The 17,349-nt window shown below is 43.3% G+C and overlaps 1 protein-coding gene across 1 annotated transcript in view; it reads left to right on the forward strand.

Moving 5' to 3' along the window:
* Window positions 1-5,193: 5,193 nt before the first annotated feature.
* xylt1 (xylosyltransferase I) overlaps window positions 5,194-17,349 on the forward strand; it is a 124,116-nt gene continuing 111,960 nt past the window's right edge. Inside the window, exon 1 of the mRNA XM_049572396.1 lies at window positions 5,194-5,541. Within this exon, the coding sequence (XP_049428353.1) occupies window positions 5,245-5,541 (297 nt within the window). The 5' untranslated portion in view covers window positions 5,194-5,244. The remainder of the gene's footprint in view (window positions 5,542-17,349) is intronic.

A 17,349-nucleotide genomic window follows, 5' to 3' on the forward strand; every position in this document is an offset into this window, starting at 1 on the left:
ACTTTAACATCACACTGGTGTTTGTTTTCAGTCAACCAATGTTGCAGTCGTGGAGCTTTAACATTAACAGGCTGAAAGCCTTTAGATCGATATCACAGTGTTGTAGTTGTCACCTCAGATAGTGAGGACTGTAGTTTCCTCATGGTGTGAGTTTGGTGTTGTGTGTCCAGACTCTAAAGCTGCACTAATATTTTTATATAAACAATGGATCAAATGGCAGTATGTCAATAGGCCCCAGGGTGGGGGAGCCCCTCTGTGCGGAGTTTGCATGTTCTCCCTGTGTCAGCGTGGGTTTTCTCCAGGTACTCCAACTTCCTCCCACAGTCCAAAGACATGCAGGTTAATTGGTGACTCTAAATTGTCCGTAGGTGTGAATGTGAGTGTGAATGGTTGTCTGTCTCTATGTGTCAGCCCTGCGATAGTCTGGTGACCTGTCCAGGGTGTGCCCCACTTCTCACCCAATGTCAGCTAGGATAGGCTCCAGCCTCCCCATGACCTCTAACAGGATAAGCAGCTACAGAATATGAATGAATTAATGAACAATATGTAATGTGAAAGGTGTCTCTCTTAGTGATGAACCTACAGAGCATAACTCTGCCCTTATCCTCAGCTCTACTATGCATTTTAGCATCTTTCAGCTTGTTGTTTTCATTTTCTGACCAACTGTAAAGATATAGTGGAGTAGTGGCATCCTGGGCAGAGAACAAAGTTATGTCACCTCCCGATTAGCTGCTAACCGCCAACTCACCCACCTCTGTTAAAAACCATATACAGACTTCACTAGCCCATTTTACACTGCCAGATTTTCCGCGAATGTTGGGCCGTTTTGCCGGCAAGCTGCGAGCGTTTTGACACACAGAGCCGTATTGGCGAGTTGATCCAAGGTGCCCAATTTTCTGCCTCGTAGGGTAGTCATATTGGCGGAACCCTTTTAGTTTAAACAGACCGAGGCGGCCTTCCGCAACGGGAGGGGCTGTTGAAGACCTGTGGGAGGAGCTGTTGATGATGCCGCACGTGCGACCCACTGGCAGTGGGTAATCAGGAAACAGCTGATAGCAGGAATTAGCAAGCAGTTAGTAGCTAGAGGGAAATGCAAACCTGACAGACACAGTAAAGATGAGCAACTGAGGAGACAAGGAATTACGCGCCCTCCTTGCCCTCGCAAACGAAGAGGCCATTAACCGTCAGATGATGAGGACGGTGAAGAACGGGCCGACTTACGAGAGAATCGCCCCCTGACTAGCTGCGGCTTCCCTCCCACGTCACTGTTTACGTCACATGCTGAGCTACACGTTTTGTTACTTGCTCACGCCCCCCATTGCCCCGAAAAATGCACATTCTGTAAAAGTAGGCAGGCGGCATTTTGCTGCACTCCCAGATTTTGTTTTTATACTGCCAATGCTGAAAAAAGACTGATTGGGCTTTCCTGCAAATTTGCACAGTTCCTATCTAAAAAGGGCTTCTGAATCATAGATAAGCTCTGAATGATATGTACAGCTCATATAGTATTAAAAATTCATAACTAATGAGAAACATTTTGGAAAAAAATGGATAAAAAATATCTTACTATATATTTTTTGTATTTATTAAGTTTATTACATCTACGTGCCAACCCTCACCTATGGTCATGAATTATGGGTAATGACTGAAGGTATGAGGTCGCAGATACAAGCGGCTGAAATGAGTTTCCTCAGAAGGGTGGCTGAGCTCAGCCTTAGAGACAGGGTAAGGAACTGGGACATCCAGAGGGAGCTTGGAGTAGAGCCGCTGCTCCTTTGCGTCAAAAGGGGTCAGTTGAGGTGGTTCGGGCTTCTGATCAGGATCCTCCTGGGCGCCTCCCATTATAGGGGTTCTGGGCACGTCCAACTGGTAGGAGGCCCCGAGGTAGACCCAGAACATGCTGGAGGGATTACATATCTCGTCTGGCCTGGGAACGCCTCGGGGTTCCCCAGGAGGAGCTGGAAAGCATTGTCGGGGAGGGGGACGTCTGGAATACTTCTCAGCCTGCTGCTCCTGCGACCCGGCTACAGATAAGCGTTGAAAATGGATGGATGGATGGATTTATAAAGTTTAATGGTCAAAAACTATAAAATATTAGCAAGACTATAAAAACTTTTGTTGGTTTTTAAAAAGCAACAATGAAAAAAATGTATTCATGCACACACTGCAAGTAACATCCACAGTTGTTCAGCACTTTTATTTACATCTTATTTACATAAGTGGTATTCCAAATGGCAAGTTTAACATAATCATTATTATGTTGCAGGATATGTAACATTAGATGTAAGAGTGATGAGTGGAGCTTCAGAGGTGTGCACTAAATCATGATGAATGGTGTGATGCAGCCCTGACACACAACCTTAGGAGGCCTGTGATTGGCTGATTCAGTGCTTTAGGGAGAGCGTTTTTGGTTGACATCACTTTGTCCTTATTTTACAACACTCTGTTGCCGTAAATACTTGAGTCACAGGTTTGGATTTAGCTCTAAGTTAATTTTAGCACTTCAGAGTAAGTATCTAGGCTCTACTTCTGCGCAGATTGTCTTGCCTCATAAGTCAGAGTTTAAGATTATTCTTAGGAGTACATCTTGTTCATTTTATGGATTGGATTGAACTGGACCACACTACAAGCATCAACATCATCCTGTTACTGGACGAACCAAATAAAAGAGAGTTACTTATGAAGCTTCCTACACAAACTCTCAACGAGTGGTAGACAGATCCCTCTCAGTTTGAATGACATCACCATTTTCGCAGTCAAGACAAACCGACTAATCCACATACATGTAAAATTTAATGCAGATTTTCTTTCGTTGTTTACCTATAAGAGCTAAATGTGAAATTGCTTAGTATTTTCAAATGGATTCATTTATAATGTCTCCTTTTCTAGGCTACAGAAATTATTTTATGTGAGCTATTCAGTTACAAATCCAAGGAGACCCCCAGTTTGAGAAGCATCTTTTTAATCATGTTAAGCGGCAGAGAAATGATTGAACATGTGGTCCGCTCAAGCACTAAGGTGCAATAAACCCAATCACAGTTGTGAAGGAGCCAAATCAGCACTGTTGTAGCTGTATTTCTTTGTGACACATCAAATTTGCTGCGAAAAAATGTCCTATTGCAGAAGATATAATGACTTTCTTTTTAAAATTTTCATTACTGTGTCTAAAATGGCACAAAGTATGTGGCACTGTCTGAAGGGGGAAATGGATATGTGAAAAAATGTGATGCTTGGATATTGGTGGGGGAGAAATAATTAGAAAACTTAGAGCAAGAGAGGGTTGTAGAGAGGACACTGAAGGGGCAGCGTTTATGGTGACTGGAAGCATTGGGAGTGAACAGCCCCGCCTAACAGTGACTTACAAAAGAGCAAGAACATATGACACAGCACACCCCACCAGGGAGTGTGTTACAGGCATAGACTGTATGAAGAAGTGGACGTAACCAACATGATGTCACCCTTTGCTTTATGGACTGCTGTTTTTAAGAGAGTTTTGAGTTTGGTATTTTCGCTGTCCTCATCTTAGTTTGGAGCCAGAAGTGACCGTATTTGGACATCGTCATTTAGGGCCATTAGTTGACTAGTCGCTTATGTTTACGATATTAATTGAATTATTAAATGATATATTTTGGTGGTTTGAGTTGAAGGTGTGAGAAAGAATAGTATTAGTAACATTGTTAACACTGTGCTACATTACAGAGAAATACAAAACCGTAGTAATGAACCTTCATTAATATAGGCCTATATTTTATCTACAAGTGCACGTCACACACTGAGCGAGCCGCCTGTTAATGGCGCTGTGGGCTAATGGGCATGTAGCTACTTCCATGTTTCAGATGATACGTCATGTTTGGAGTCGACCAATGAAAATGAGTTTACATACCACCTTGGGTTCGTCCTTCACCTTCTCAAAATGATCCCACACTTTGGATTTCCCGCCCGACATGTTATTAACTAGCCTGTGGAATAACCGCACACACATGCCGCATCTTTAATTGCGTTGAAAACACAAGGTCATGCGCTGGGTACTGCTCTCGTGCCTTTTCTGTGCCAACTTTCAAGAGCGTGGTGGCAGGTTGCGTCTGAGGTTGCTAGGTTGCGTTTTATGGTTCCATAACAAGTACAGTATAGCCTATTCACCTGAAATCCTGAGAGCAGAGCTGATCTTCTTCCAGGAGCTGTTTATAAGTGCGTAGACCAGTTGTCCATGGGAGACATGTAAAGCTCTGGGTAGCCCTGCACTAACATGATCAACTTTTCTGTGTTTATCAGACTGAATATTTACAGTAGAAGGGAACGATATCTGTCGGCTGTGATTGGTTTGTAACGTGACTCCTGTCTGACTGCTGAGCGTGGCCACTAAAATTAAATTCCCACATGGTCCAGTCATATTGGCTTTGATTTATTTTGACAAGGCGCAACTCCTAATAGAGTTTCACTTTTTTTTTCTGCGACTAAGTGACCACTAATGACCTTTCTGGTCGACGAACGTTTGGTTTACTATCAGGGGGCAGCCCTATTAAAAAGCAATGATTTAGAAATGAAAAAGAACCGATAAGAGTATGGATAGAGTACCAAACCCATAAGGAGCATCGATAAATGCAGTATTGATAAAATTTTAATGATACCCATCTCTACAGGGAAGAAAGTGGTTAATTTTCCTATTGGATTCCAGTTGAAATCCAGCAAGTAGGGTGTAAAATGGTAATGATCTTTCCAAAGTTAGAGGCCCTACAAAAATTCCACTGGGATGTCTGAATTAGTTAAAGTGCCCGAGGCAGTAATACCTTAGCCTACATCAGGGGACCCAGAATTCCTGGCTACGCCCCTGTTGGGATCAGCCCGCCTGTCAAGAACCCCTGGAGCCCCATTAACACTGCTGTTGTCTGCACTGCACTAGTGATGTTAGGCAATGCTAATATCAACATTTGCAGGTATTTGGTCATTATCAGAAAGCCCTCATGGACACACACACACACACACACACACACACACACACACACACAGAACAGACAGTGAGTCGTACAGTAGCCTGGAGCATCATCCTCTCACCGAGTTTCACCACACGGTGGCCCTGTGCCTCTCCATCTCCATGCTCCTCCTCGCCTCCGCCACCGTAAAGCTCAGCCTCGCCCCCACCTCCTCCTCCTCCTCCTCGTCCTCCCTCTACTTCCACTCCTTCCTCCCGTCGCGCTGCGCAGAGCCACAGACGGTCCTCCAGCTCCGTGCAGCCCCGGTGCGAAGATGGTTGGCGGCTTGTGTGCTCGCAGGTTGGCCCGCCGGTCGCGGTCCGCCTTGATAGCAGCCCTCACGGTGCTGCTGGTGCAGACGCTGATTGTGTGGAACTTCAGCAGCCTCGACTCCGGCGAAGACAGGGAAAACGGAGGCTCCAACATGCGGGAGAAGAGGGACCGGGTCGGAGGCAACAAAGCCGCTGGCAGCGACTATTTCCAGCACGGGGTCCAGCAGCAGCAGCAGCGGCAGCAGCGGCAGCATCTTCCCCCGCCTGGGAAGGGGACGTCTCGCCACATACAGCAGCCGGTAAGACACAGGCGCTACCGATGCATTCATATCATTTCCCCGCTATAAAGAGACTGTCTCGCCGGGGATGAAGCCCGGAGGGGTTGGCAGGCAGGTCAAAACATCTCCAGTTTGCGCTTTTGGGAGACAAGCACACGGCCGGGCCTCCGAATGAATGAATGTTTGACTGTTGTCACTTGAACGGAGGCTGCCTCGTAGGGAAATGAGATGATGTCTGAAGCAAGACAGATGCAAGCGAGCCCTTTTTTACTCCGAGCATCCTCAGCTGAATGCTTGCTGAGGACAGGAGGCACATTGCGCCGTTTGAATGAGCGCACAGACTCCAGTTTAAAATGCCAGAGCTGAGTATGAAATCTGAACTCAGCATGTAGTTCACTCCAGGGCAGAATGATAGCAACGGCAGGGCAAATCCCTCCAGAAGATAGTGGCTGAAGGGGGTGCCTGTACAACAGAGTCACAGGCTGGGGTTGTAGCCTCTACCTGTCACGGTCTATTTGGTATTTTGAGTCAAATACAGTAGCTGCATGGCTCAGCAGCACTGTCTGAGCCACGCCAAATTGAAACATAACCTAATTTGCAGAGTTGTTTTTGATGAGTGTACAAAGATTAGAGTCATCTGCTGTTTGCGGAAACACAAACAGTTTTATTAGTAGTGGCAGCATGAGACACAAAGGTCAAGATAGATGTGATTGTGGAGCTGAAGCAAACATACAGAGCCACATAATGAATAAATTGAGTTAAAGATAGCCTGTAGAAGAAGAGGATCTAATACCATGCTTTGCCCGTTGAACATTTACACTCCCCAAAATCTAAATGTGTATTTGCAGTCTCCACTGACTGCTCCCCGTGCCCTGGAGGCTACACACCGAGCAGGTTCTGTATTTGTACGGTGCTTCCCTGCACTATGATGTGATTAATTTTCACAACCTGATCTCTGCAATTACATTCTCCAAAATTGAGCGTCTTGCTCGCGTGGTCTCTCAAGCAACAAGGCTGCCCTAAAGAAATTGGACGCTGTTGTTCCTGGCAAGCGTGCAGCGCTTTTCCTTCACGAAGCTGCCAGCCATTCAAGTAGAGCCTCAGCCACCATGCAAACAGTAGATAACCGACTTTGATGTAGTATGATACACTGTGGCCTCTACGCTCAGTCACTCACTCACTCAGAGCCGTGCACTGTATCTTCCGTCTCCTCCGCACATTTTTACAGTGACTCAGTCGCTTCATCTGGTAGGACTGTTTGTCCCACCTGGCGGCATCTCCACAGCACAAAGTCATGCTAAGGACAGGTTATATTTCCCAATAGGTGGAGAATCCTCTAAAGAAATATCACTGTAATCGTCCTGCAGGAACTCATTAGTGAGTTTACATTACAACACATATTATTTGCAGTATGGAATTACTGCAATATGCTTCCGAGGATCGTATATAAATTAGTAATGCAGTGACATAACAGGAGCTGGGATCAGTTTGTGTCTCACACTGCGTCAACACCGGTTTGTCCAAATGTGTTTCACTGTTAAAACACACAGTGGATCTGCACCCTTGACCTTTTAAAAGAAGGGCTTTCATCCCTCCATCGCCTCGAGGCACTTCACACAGCCTGTATGCCAGTCAGTCCACCAGCCAGTCAGCTCGCCCGCTGCCTGCCTGTCACATTGTCAACCAGCTCTCTGCAGCTCTGGCCCCCGGACTCTTAACATTCAACTGGTCGCCCTTGGCCTCATGCATCCCCTCAACTGGCTAATCACTGCATTTTCATTCTTTCTCCCCTTGTGGGTGATGTGTGTGTGTTTGTGTGTGTATGTGTGTGTGTGGCTTGGCGAGGCAGAGTTGTCCAGCCTAAGGGTGACGCATAAGCGCCAACTGATGCTATATGAGGCACCACGCCTGAGAGAGGGGAGCGCAGCACTTTGATCCAGAATAGAATGAGCCAGAAGCTACAGTATGACAATGGCAGAATCTCTGTGTAATAACTTGTGTTGGACGGAAACGTTATGCATAGCTTTGGATGTGTCATCCCGGCAGGCAGGGGCTACAGTTGTCATTAGTGGTCTCCTGTTGTGTCTCTTGAGGGAAACGCTGCTAGAGAGCGAAGATGTTTTCTTCTCCACTCCGACAGATACCACAGCTTGTTGTTTGCATCTCGGTTGCATTTTGTGTGTGGATGTGATTGCATGGATGACATAATGTGAGTGTTAAAGGTCCAGTGTGTAGGATTTAGGGGGATATACTGGTGGAAATGGAATATTTTGTGTATTTTCTTTGGTGTATAATCACCTAAAAATAGGAAGTGCTGGGTTTTCGTTACCATAGAATGAGTCAGTTATATCTACACAGGGAGTGGGTTCTCCTCCACAGAGCATTATCATGTTTCTACAGTTGCCCAGAATGGACAAACCAAACACTGACTCAAGATTGGGCCATTTGGGTATATGCGTTGTCACGTCGGCCACTGTAGTTTGCAGCCCCTCCACAATAAGAGCGTCAGAAAAACTTTTTTTGTAAAGTGAAACTGCTTTACTCTGTGTTTTACTGGTTTAAATCATCGGGTACGTGGAGAGGTAGAGACCTCTGTAGATAATTCAGCTCATAAACCTCGTGAACAATAGGATCAGAAAAAGGTGAGCACACATAGCAGGTGCTGGGCGAGCAGCCTATTTGCGATGTACCACAGACAGGCTAAATACTGGTTTATAACACGGATCTGCTTTATTCAGTGTTTTTACCGGCTTAGATCACCAAGTTTATTTGTTTTGGAGAGGAAGCGACCTCTGCGGATATTTAAGCTCCTGTTGAAAACCTCCTGAATGTCTGAATCTTAAGTTATAAGGGAAAAAAAGTGAGTACAGGTTAGCAGGTGCGAGATCAGCTGCCTGTCTCCAACATGCCAAACAGCATCGGAGAAACACTGATTTGTAACATGAAACTGCTCTGTTCAGTGTTATTACTGGTTGTAATCATATCATGCCTTTGTTTTGGAGAGGGAGAGGCCTCTGCGGATAATTCGGCTCCCAGTAAAAACCTCCTGAATGTCTGGTTCAGGAAAAAGGTGAGCACACATTAGCATGTGCTGGGTTAGTGGTCCATCTCTGACATATCAAACTGCATCAGAGAAATGCTGATATGTAACATGAAACTGCTTCACCCAGTGTTTCTACTGGTTTTTATCAGCTGGGGTCTCATTTACAAACATCGCGTATGCACAAAATGAGGCCTGAAAGGGGCGTACGCTACTTCCCATGGAAAAGTTGTGAACTCTGAAAACAGACTTGATGGGAGAAACTTTGACCCTTTGTTTATGAACATTTTGGAGATGGGAAATTGGTAACGCAGATGGTGAGGTGGAAGCCTGATTGTAGAAATAGTAGAATATTTTTTGGCACAAGCCGTGTTTGACTTTTGTCCACACATTCATTTTTAGTATGGATCCTATGCATTGTTTTATAAATGAGACCTCTTCTCTTTTGCTTGTGGGGAGTAAGAGACCTCTGCAGATAATTTGACTCCCTGTAAAAACCTCCAAAACATTTAACAGTGAAAGAATTCTAATTAGGAAAAGTTTCAGATGATTGCAGTCTGCAGTCCTCACCGCTTGACGCCACTAAACCCTAAACCTCCCTAAATCTCACACACTGTGTCTTTAAGTCTGTGGCTACCTGTTGCAAATTCAGAAAATCAGAAATTTCCACCCTTATTAATTAATCTGTCTTGTTTTGTCTGACATCAGTTTATTGCAGGAGGTAGCATCATAATTATTATTAATAGGTGCTTATTAAGGCGGCCCTGGTGAAAAATTGTTAATGTGCCAGAATGAAACCAACCTACCTCCAGCAGGAGGCCGAGTAAAGCTCTGCAAACGTCTGGCTCTGAGCTTCACATCTGGTCCTCAGCGGTTTCTTTCCATCTGCCGGCGGTAGTCATATACTGTCATGATCCCCATGTGCGCAGCGGGTGTCCGGCTCACACATGTTGTAAAGAGTTTCCCTGTTAGTCATGGTATTACACGTAACATTACCTCTGATGTACACTTTTTCCATCGCTCTGAATTTTCCTAATAGTATCCTACAGCAAAGATTACAATCCCTCTGGGAATGCACGTTTACACAAGTTTTTTCTCCATGGATCCACAGTCTGGTGATAATACCTACATGACAACTTTACCCACAAAACATCATACATTATATTTTATTATAAAGATGTTCGCCAGAGTTATTTTCCCACAGTTGCTCACTTGGCTTTGCTGCAGATGCAAAGAAAAGAGTGCCAGCAGATAGTAGGAGACTGACAGAAGGTGTTGTACACTGTGTCGGAGAGGGAAACACTGAATTTAGAGAAGCAAAGACTGGAAGAAATCAGCTTTAGCGAGCTTCTCTGTATGTGACCGTAAATAGCCTGAAATTATTGTCCTTATGTAACTTTAAGTAACACTTGTTCTCATATAGTTATTGCAACTTATTCTTACTGCAATCAAAGTCTTTGTGGCTGTTTTTCAGGGTGTAATGAGAATAAATTAGATGTTTGGCAATGACGGTCATTAACATGAAAGGGATTGAAAATGAAATAACTTAGGGAATGTTCCATTCATGCTGGGATTATCACTTAAGTTTTAATCATGTACAGTACAAGTAACAATGCACTTATACATGTGTTTTGCATTTGGGAGCTTTGCTGAAATCTATTGTTGCTACCAGTCTATTCTCCAACCACCACTACAACCACAATGTGATTCATCCCATGATCATAGCGCTGACTCACAAACACACACACACACACACACACACACACACACACACACACACAGACATACACAAACCAGCTCTCACATAAACACCCAAAATGATGTACTGTATGTAAGTATGTAAATGCGGGAAGCAGCTCCACACAAACACACCCACATACACATTTATAGTCACACACACTCACATACACATGAAATATGAGAACAGTTTCTATTTCCCAAATTTGACCATGAGCACAAAATCAGGTATTCACTTGGAAAACATCTGTTTGAATTCCACTTACATACTACATGTGAGAAAATGTGCTAGGTTTTCGGAAAAAATTCATTCACATTTACCGTCATGAATGAGCCGTACTTTAAATTCACAGTGTGGAGAAATGTGGCGACTGCTGTTGGAAAAGCTGAGAACTGCACAGGTTCTTCCCGAACTCCTAGACAGTGCTGTCATAACTAGCACTACATAGAAACTAAAGGCAGGGCTCAATAATAAGGATTGCCTGATTGCGCGGGGCAAGTAAGATGCCACGTTGGGCTAGAACATTTAGCAACTGACTTTTCCAATCAGGCAAATGGTAAAAAATAATGAAACATTTTGTTCTTTCCAGAGCTGATGATAGAGGTAGCTAGGGAGTACGTCATCTCACTTCCTCCTCATCTCTGTTTGGAGTTGCGCGTGTGCAGTGCCTATTGGGCATTCGTGAGGAAATGGTGGCAGGTAAAGACAAGGTTTATCCACGAAGGTGCAAGTGAACATCTGGAAACAGGACTTTAGTTGGGTGCCGTTAAAGGATGTGGATGAAACTGCAGCTACGTAGTGTACAGTTTATTGGAAGTTTGGAAGCAATTTCTAAAGGGGCAAGTAAAAATTGACTTTGGGCGAGTAGATGTCTGATCCACTTAACCGCTGATGTTGAACCCTTAAATATATGTAGAAAATTGTACAGTTCACAGGACAGCTTGCATTAAAACTCACCTATGTTGAAGGGTGATGTCACTACAGTAATGGCGACTTGTTTACTTCTGCTACTTCCTAGCGTGCACGTATAAGAACAACATACCATATCTCGTACTTCAACCAGGGCTTTTCAGAAAATGCACAGGCAAGGCCAAAACACACCGTTGGCGAATTATTTTCATATACAACCCCACACTGACTGCGACTTGACGTTCGGCGGCATTGCTGCACACACCGGACATTACGATACTGTCCTCTTTCCAGCCTTCCCACTCCCAGAATTAAATGCATTTTTTCCCCACTCGCTCTGTGCTTGTACATACCAGCTCCCTTAGCAGCTCTTTTTCTCTGCTCCTATAGCAGCTTGACTCCTCTATTCAACACTGATGTATAAAAAGAACTCTGTAGCTGTTGCTGTGTCTCATGTGTGACAAAGAATGGATGAGGAGAGACTCACTGTTGGGGTCGAGAAATATCCTGAGTTCAACGACCCACAATCCTGTCATTATAAAGACAATGAGTGCGTTTACATGGACAGTTTAATTCCCTTTTCATTCGGAATGAAATGAAAAGTGATCTTGTAAACACCTAATTTGGCATGAAAATGGCCAATACGATTGAAAATTCAATCCGATGTAAGGGGCTGGAATATTCTGTTTCTAATTCCGAATGAAAGAATTTCTCGCACTTGTATACACTCATTCCTCTTTAAGTTCATTTTGGTCTTTCTGGGCATGCTCGTTTCCTTGCCCTTCCGGCGCGATGACATATATAGCGCGCATAGCAATGGGCTGAGATAGAGCAGTTGGACTCGTTGCACTCACCGGTTTCCATTCGCCACAGCACCGTCTTCTACCTCCCTTCTCCTCCTCAACAGACGAAGCATTAGTAGAACAACGTTGTTGTCGTACTGCTGCTTCAAGAATATAAGCAAAACAAGCCCGAAAAGGCACTAATAACGACGTCGTCAAGCATCTTGTTATCTGGAGCGAGGACTACAGTGTTTTCTTCTGGTAAAGGTAAAGTAACATCCGCCCCGCCCTCCATCCAATCAGAAACCTTCCCTGCCCCAAACCTTGCGTGGACCCAAATAAAGGCGATTAAACTGATCTCCTGTGTAAACCCTCATTCAGAATGAATATTTCCCATGTAAACTACCTGGAAACACTTTAATTCTGAATGATTTCATTCAGATTTATTTCATTCTGAATGAGAAGCCATCATGTAACCACACCCAATGGGCAAAAAGATATTGCCTGGCGAGTCATAGGTCTGGAGATTGGCTCTTCAGGTGAGAAATCAAGTTTAATTGGGGGCTCTCTACACTAGGGCTGCAACTAACAATTATTTTCATTGTTGACTAATCTGTCGATTATTTCTTTGATTAGTTGACTAATCATTTGTGTTAAAATGTTGCTGCAACGCGACGTGTCCACTGTGTTCAAGGGGTGGTACTTGACGTGTGTCACATGAGATGTTGCAGTGCAGCTTCACTCTTTTCTGTTGTATTATGAACCCTGTTGCTGGCGGGAAAATTAGGCTATCGTTGTTCACTTTGCTAACATAAAACAGAGTACACTAGCACGCCATGCTCAACAGATAGTCATGACAGCAAACTTTCTAAGAGGTGATGTGAGAACATGTTTTGATTTCAACACCAAAAAAGAAGGTGGATAAAGGCAAGGCTGTTAGCTGACTTTGTGAAATGCTGCTCCACGTTAACTTAACGTCAATTAGGTGAAACAGCAGAGCAACATCAATTCTGCAACATTACTGTAGATTCAGATTCGGCTACTTGTGTTGTGTTCAAATAATTTGAGCTGTTGATGTGCTAGTTGTTCTGAATTCAGTCTTGATTTTTTGACAGTGACACACCTAATATCTACTGTCTGTTACAGAGAGGTTAAACAAAAGTACGCCATTGTGTGGTGTAGCATTTTTTTTTAGGACGAGCCTTCTCATTTTCTTTCCCCTGAAAGTCTTTTCATTCACTTTGTAACAAAACCACCTTCCTCACCTTTCCCACATGTTTCAGATTCTCACATTGCATTCCTGGCGGAGTAGTTTGTTCCGGTGCCATTTCATGTGCCAATCACTGTCTGTGCTGGTTTTTGTATCATAGCAAAGCCACTTTAGCAGTCGTAATTGGCAGTTAAATTGGCACTCCCCGAAAGTAAATCGTCTGGAGTGTGAGCCATTCTGCTTTAAACAGACCTTTGAACATACATAATTACAGTCCAGAGACACCCAGAAGATGCACTGTGTGATTTAAAATTTCAAACGTCCCAATCATTACATCAATAAAGTGTTACTCTGTAAAACCTGTAATGAGGGAAAAGTAAAGTACAGCCTACCCATCATTCTGTCCATCTGTCGTTGTGATTTTGCAAACAGGGAGCTTCTTTTTCAAGGGCCGTTAGTCTCGGAGAGAGGTGGGAACATATTCAGATCTGAGGGAGGAAGTATGCACCTCAGACTTGAAAGAGATGCATCGAAAACCCAAGACACTTTGATGTTGAAGTGTAATTTGTATACATGACACCATCCTTCAAAACCTGCAACGGAAATTTTATTATTATGATAATGCAGTATACCATTAGAACCCTGTCATGTTATTTCACCGAGTTGATCCTAATCATATGCAAAATATCAATGTCAGTATGGAATCCGAAAACTTCAGACTATGTATAGTTTGTCGAGTGAAAGTTTGGGTATCCATAGCAGCTCAAACATCACAACACAGACACTTCCATGTGAAGCACTCCTTCTAGCACAGGTGCTGAAAGTACTGCAGGCCTCTTCAGCATTGCGTCCATGTAATCCATTTACAGCAGCCGCTCTCTTCCTCTCTGCCCTCCTCTGTCTCTCTGCTGACTGTGTGTAAAGGAGGAATAGCCATTTAACCATTCAACAAGTGTCAGGATGTTAGAAATACTACAAATACACTCGGGAGCAGAAAGCATGCTGGCATGACTCACACAGTCCTGCCAATTATGTTGACTCTTGCTTAGGAGATGAGAGTAGAGCAAGTTCCATTATCATATTATATTTAATAGGGCAAATGGATAACTGCATCATCAAGTTAATAGCAAACAGTGTGTTGAGGGTTTAACAACAGCATAATATGTACAGTATTCTACATTAAAATAGCTCGGAGAGTAATTCCGTCATGAAGAATGGGGCTGGTGTTCAAAATTTCTCATGTCTGATGACAGTATGAGCAGACATGAGCTCTGACCAAGCAGTCAGTAGGTGGTAGGGTTGGGCTGATGGCTGTCAGTCATCGACCACTGAGCCTGACATCGTGATTTAAAAACTCCCGCACACCCCTTCCACACCAACACTAATGGCGTTTATTGCCTGCTTAAAAGATACAACTCTGATTCATCTACCAGTTGAACTGTAGGCTGCCAGATGAGTGACGTGGTACCCTTTTAGTGAGTAAGGTTGCTTTCACACCTGCCGTGTTTGGTTTGGTTCAGTCAAACTCAAGTTAATTTGCCCCCGAGCGAAAAAAAAAAAGTCCAAAAAAGTTAATAACTTACAAATTATGGCATAAAAGGTAGTTTCTTGCAATCCTAGAATTAAGATAAAAAAATATTCACAAACGAAAACACTTCTGGTTGCTGATAAGTAGTGTTTAACTTTTGATTTAACACTAAAAATTAAAACCCTTTGCGCGCACTGCAACGCAAGCAGACAGATGTGCCACTCAGAGCAGCATGTGTCACTGACCCCAGACTCAGAGCACAGTGGACCGGTGGAAAATGTCACCATCAGCATATTATTTTACATCAATAAAATCCATTTTGTCATTATTTTGAGTCACATTGTTGAAAGAATTTAGTTGTCTGTGTTCAAGCAGGATAATAGGTCTCCATTCATTGCACGTCAGGCTTTCTGTTTCCTTGTCGGAGATGGTGTTGCGTTCAAGGTCCCCCCAAAAAAACGGGAGAGAGAAAAAATTCACAATTGAATCCCGTGCCATCGAACGAAGCTTTGAAGCTTCGATTTCTTTGGGTCAGCCCTAGTGAGAATGTGTTCCAACCTCTATCCTCTATTGTGACGTTAGAAAGTGTCACATTTATCTTGCAAGTGTACTCTTCTTCAACGTTTTATTTACTTCCTGGATTTTTCCCACATGGAAATTCTGGCCAATCAAGAGCAGCTTTCTCACACAAGGCATTTGATCTGGTCCGCTTGTAAATGCTGCCCTGAGAACACGAACCAAATCTAGGCAATTATACAACTTTGTAACAACATTATTCCCTGATTCAGATCAAAGCAAGACAACTCTAGGTCTGAAAGCCCCATAAGTTTGTCACTGCCATCATGAAGGTTTGCTAATTGTCTCTGTTCTTGTCTCAGTCCATGGTCCTGACAGTTGCGCTACTCATAAAGTTGGCAGTTACTGGGTCTGGTCCAGTTTGGGTGGTTAATTTATGCATATTTTTGCATCGTCACAGTTACTGGGATGACTTTGCCCAACCCCAGTGGTTGGATTTCCAATGTAGGATTTCTAATGTAGGATGGTTTCTTGGGGGTGGCAGTAGCTCAGTCCATAGGGACTTGGGTTCGAGTCCCCATCCGGACCAAAATATGGAGTGTGGACTGGTAGCTGGAGAGGTGCCAGTTCACCTCCTGGGCACTGCCGAGGTGCCCTTGAGCAAGGCACCGAACCCCCAACCGCTCGGAGCGCCTGACCAAAGGGCAGCCCCCTCACTCTGACATCTCTCCACTCAGTGCATGTATAGGTCCTGTTTGTGCATGTGTGTGTTCGGATCTGTGTGTAATTGACAACAGAGTGAAAAAAAATTAATTTCCCCTCAGGGATTAATTGAAGGCAATTGATTTTTTTTTAATTATGTAATTTGAATTACATAATTTCCAGTTCCAATACACATTGCTGCATTGGACGGGAATACTTATGGCAAATTATGTAAATGCTTTTAATTTAGATTAATAATAAAAACTTTATTTGTATAGCACCATCCATACAGCAAGTGCAACTCAACGTGCTTTACATAATAAAATGAGAATAAACAGATAAAAGACATTATAAGAGAGTTAATAAGATACAGATACACAACCACACACTCACAAAGACACACATGCACATAAAAAATGCAAATTAGATTTGAAGCAAGTTAATTAAATGAAAGCTACACATTGCGCAGAGTACAGGAACTAAGACTATAAAATGGTGTTTAGAATTGGGAAAATGTAATGATCAGAAATTAGAACATAAAATAAAGACTAACTAGAATGTGGAATAAGCAGTAAGGGATTTGAGTGCACTAGATACTGCACGCTCAAACAGTTAACAGTGGCATGAATACACTAAGATGCAGAACATCATAAGGTGTTAAGGTACTGTCAGTACAAGTCATACAGATTCAACAGCTGGAGGTTGAGTTATGATATGAATACGTTGACACTATAGATCCTGTATGCACAACATAGACAACGGTATAAATATAAAAACTCTATAGGTCTGTACGTACAGTTTGAGCTGTACTGTAACTGTATGGGTATGTGAGAGTGTGTATAGTGCAGTAAGTGAGTGGATGTGTAGTCGGCAGTGTTGGATAAGTGAGAGATTTTATCACAAAGTTTAAATGTTTGAACGCTTCTCTTTCCTAATGCCACTTTTTGCCGACTCATCATCCAGTGGGTTGCCACTGTATTTGATCAACAAAAAAATTAATCAGCAACAATTGGTTCCAGCTTCTCAAATCTGAGGACTTTTCCCTGCTTTATATAATTGTAGATTAAATATCTTGTGGGTTTTTCTCACTGTTGGTCGGGAAAACAAGCAATTTGGGGATATCACTTTGGGAAATTATGACAAGCATTTCTCACCATGTTCTGATGTCTTACTTACTCAAAGATTAATCAGCAAAGCCATTTGTAATGACTCTGTCATGTCTGAATAGAATTAACATGGAGCTTTTTCCACAAAAGACACCCACAGATTGGTGACAAATGAAATGAATAAACAGTATAAAGGGTTGTATTGTAGTAAGGTGCTGATTCTCCATGTCTCTGTCTCTAAACATAAACATATTCCCTAATCCTTTGGCATTTTGATGATGGTGATGAAGAGTGCCAC

The sequence above is a fragment of the Epinephelus fuscoguttatus genome, linkage group LG3 (assembly GCF_011397635.1).
Source record: "Epinephelus fuscoguttatus linkage group LG3, E.fuscoguttatus.final_Chr_v1".
Taxonomy (NCBI): Eukaryota; Metazoa; Chordata; class Actinopteri; order Perciformes; family Serranidae; genus Epinephelus; species Epinephelus fuscoguttatus.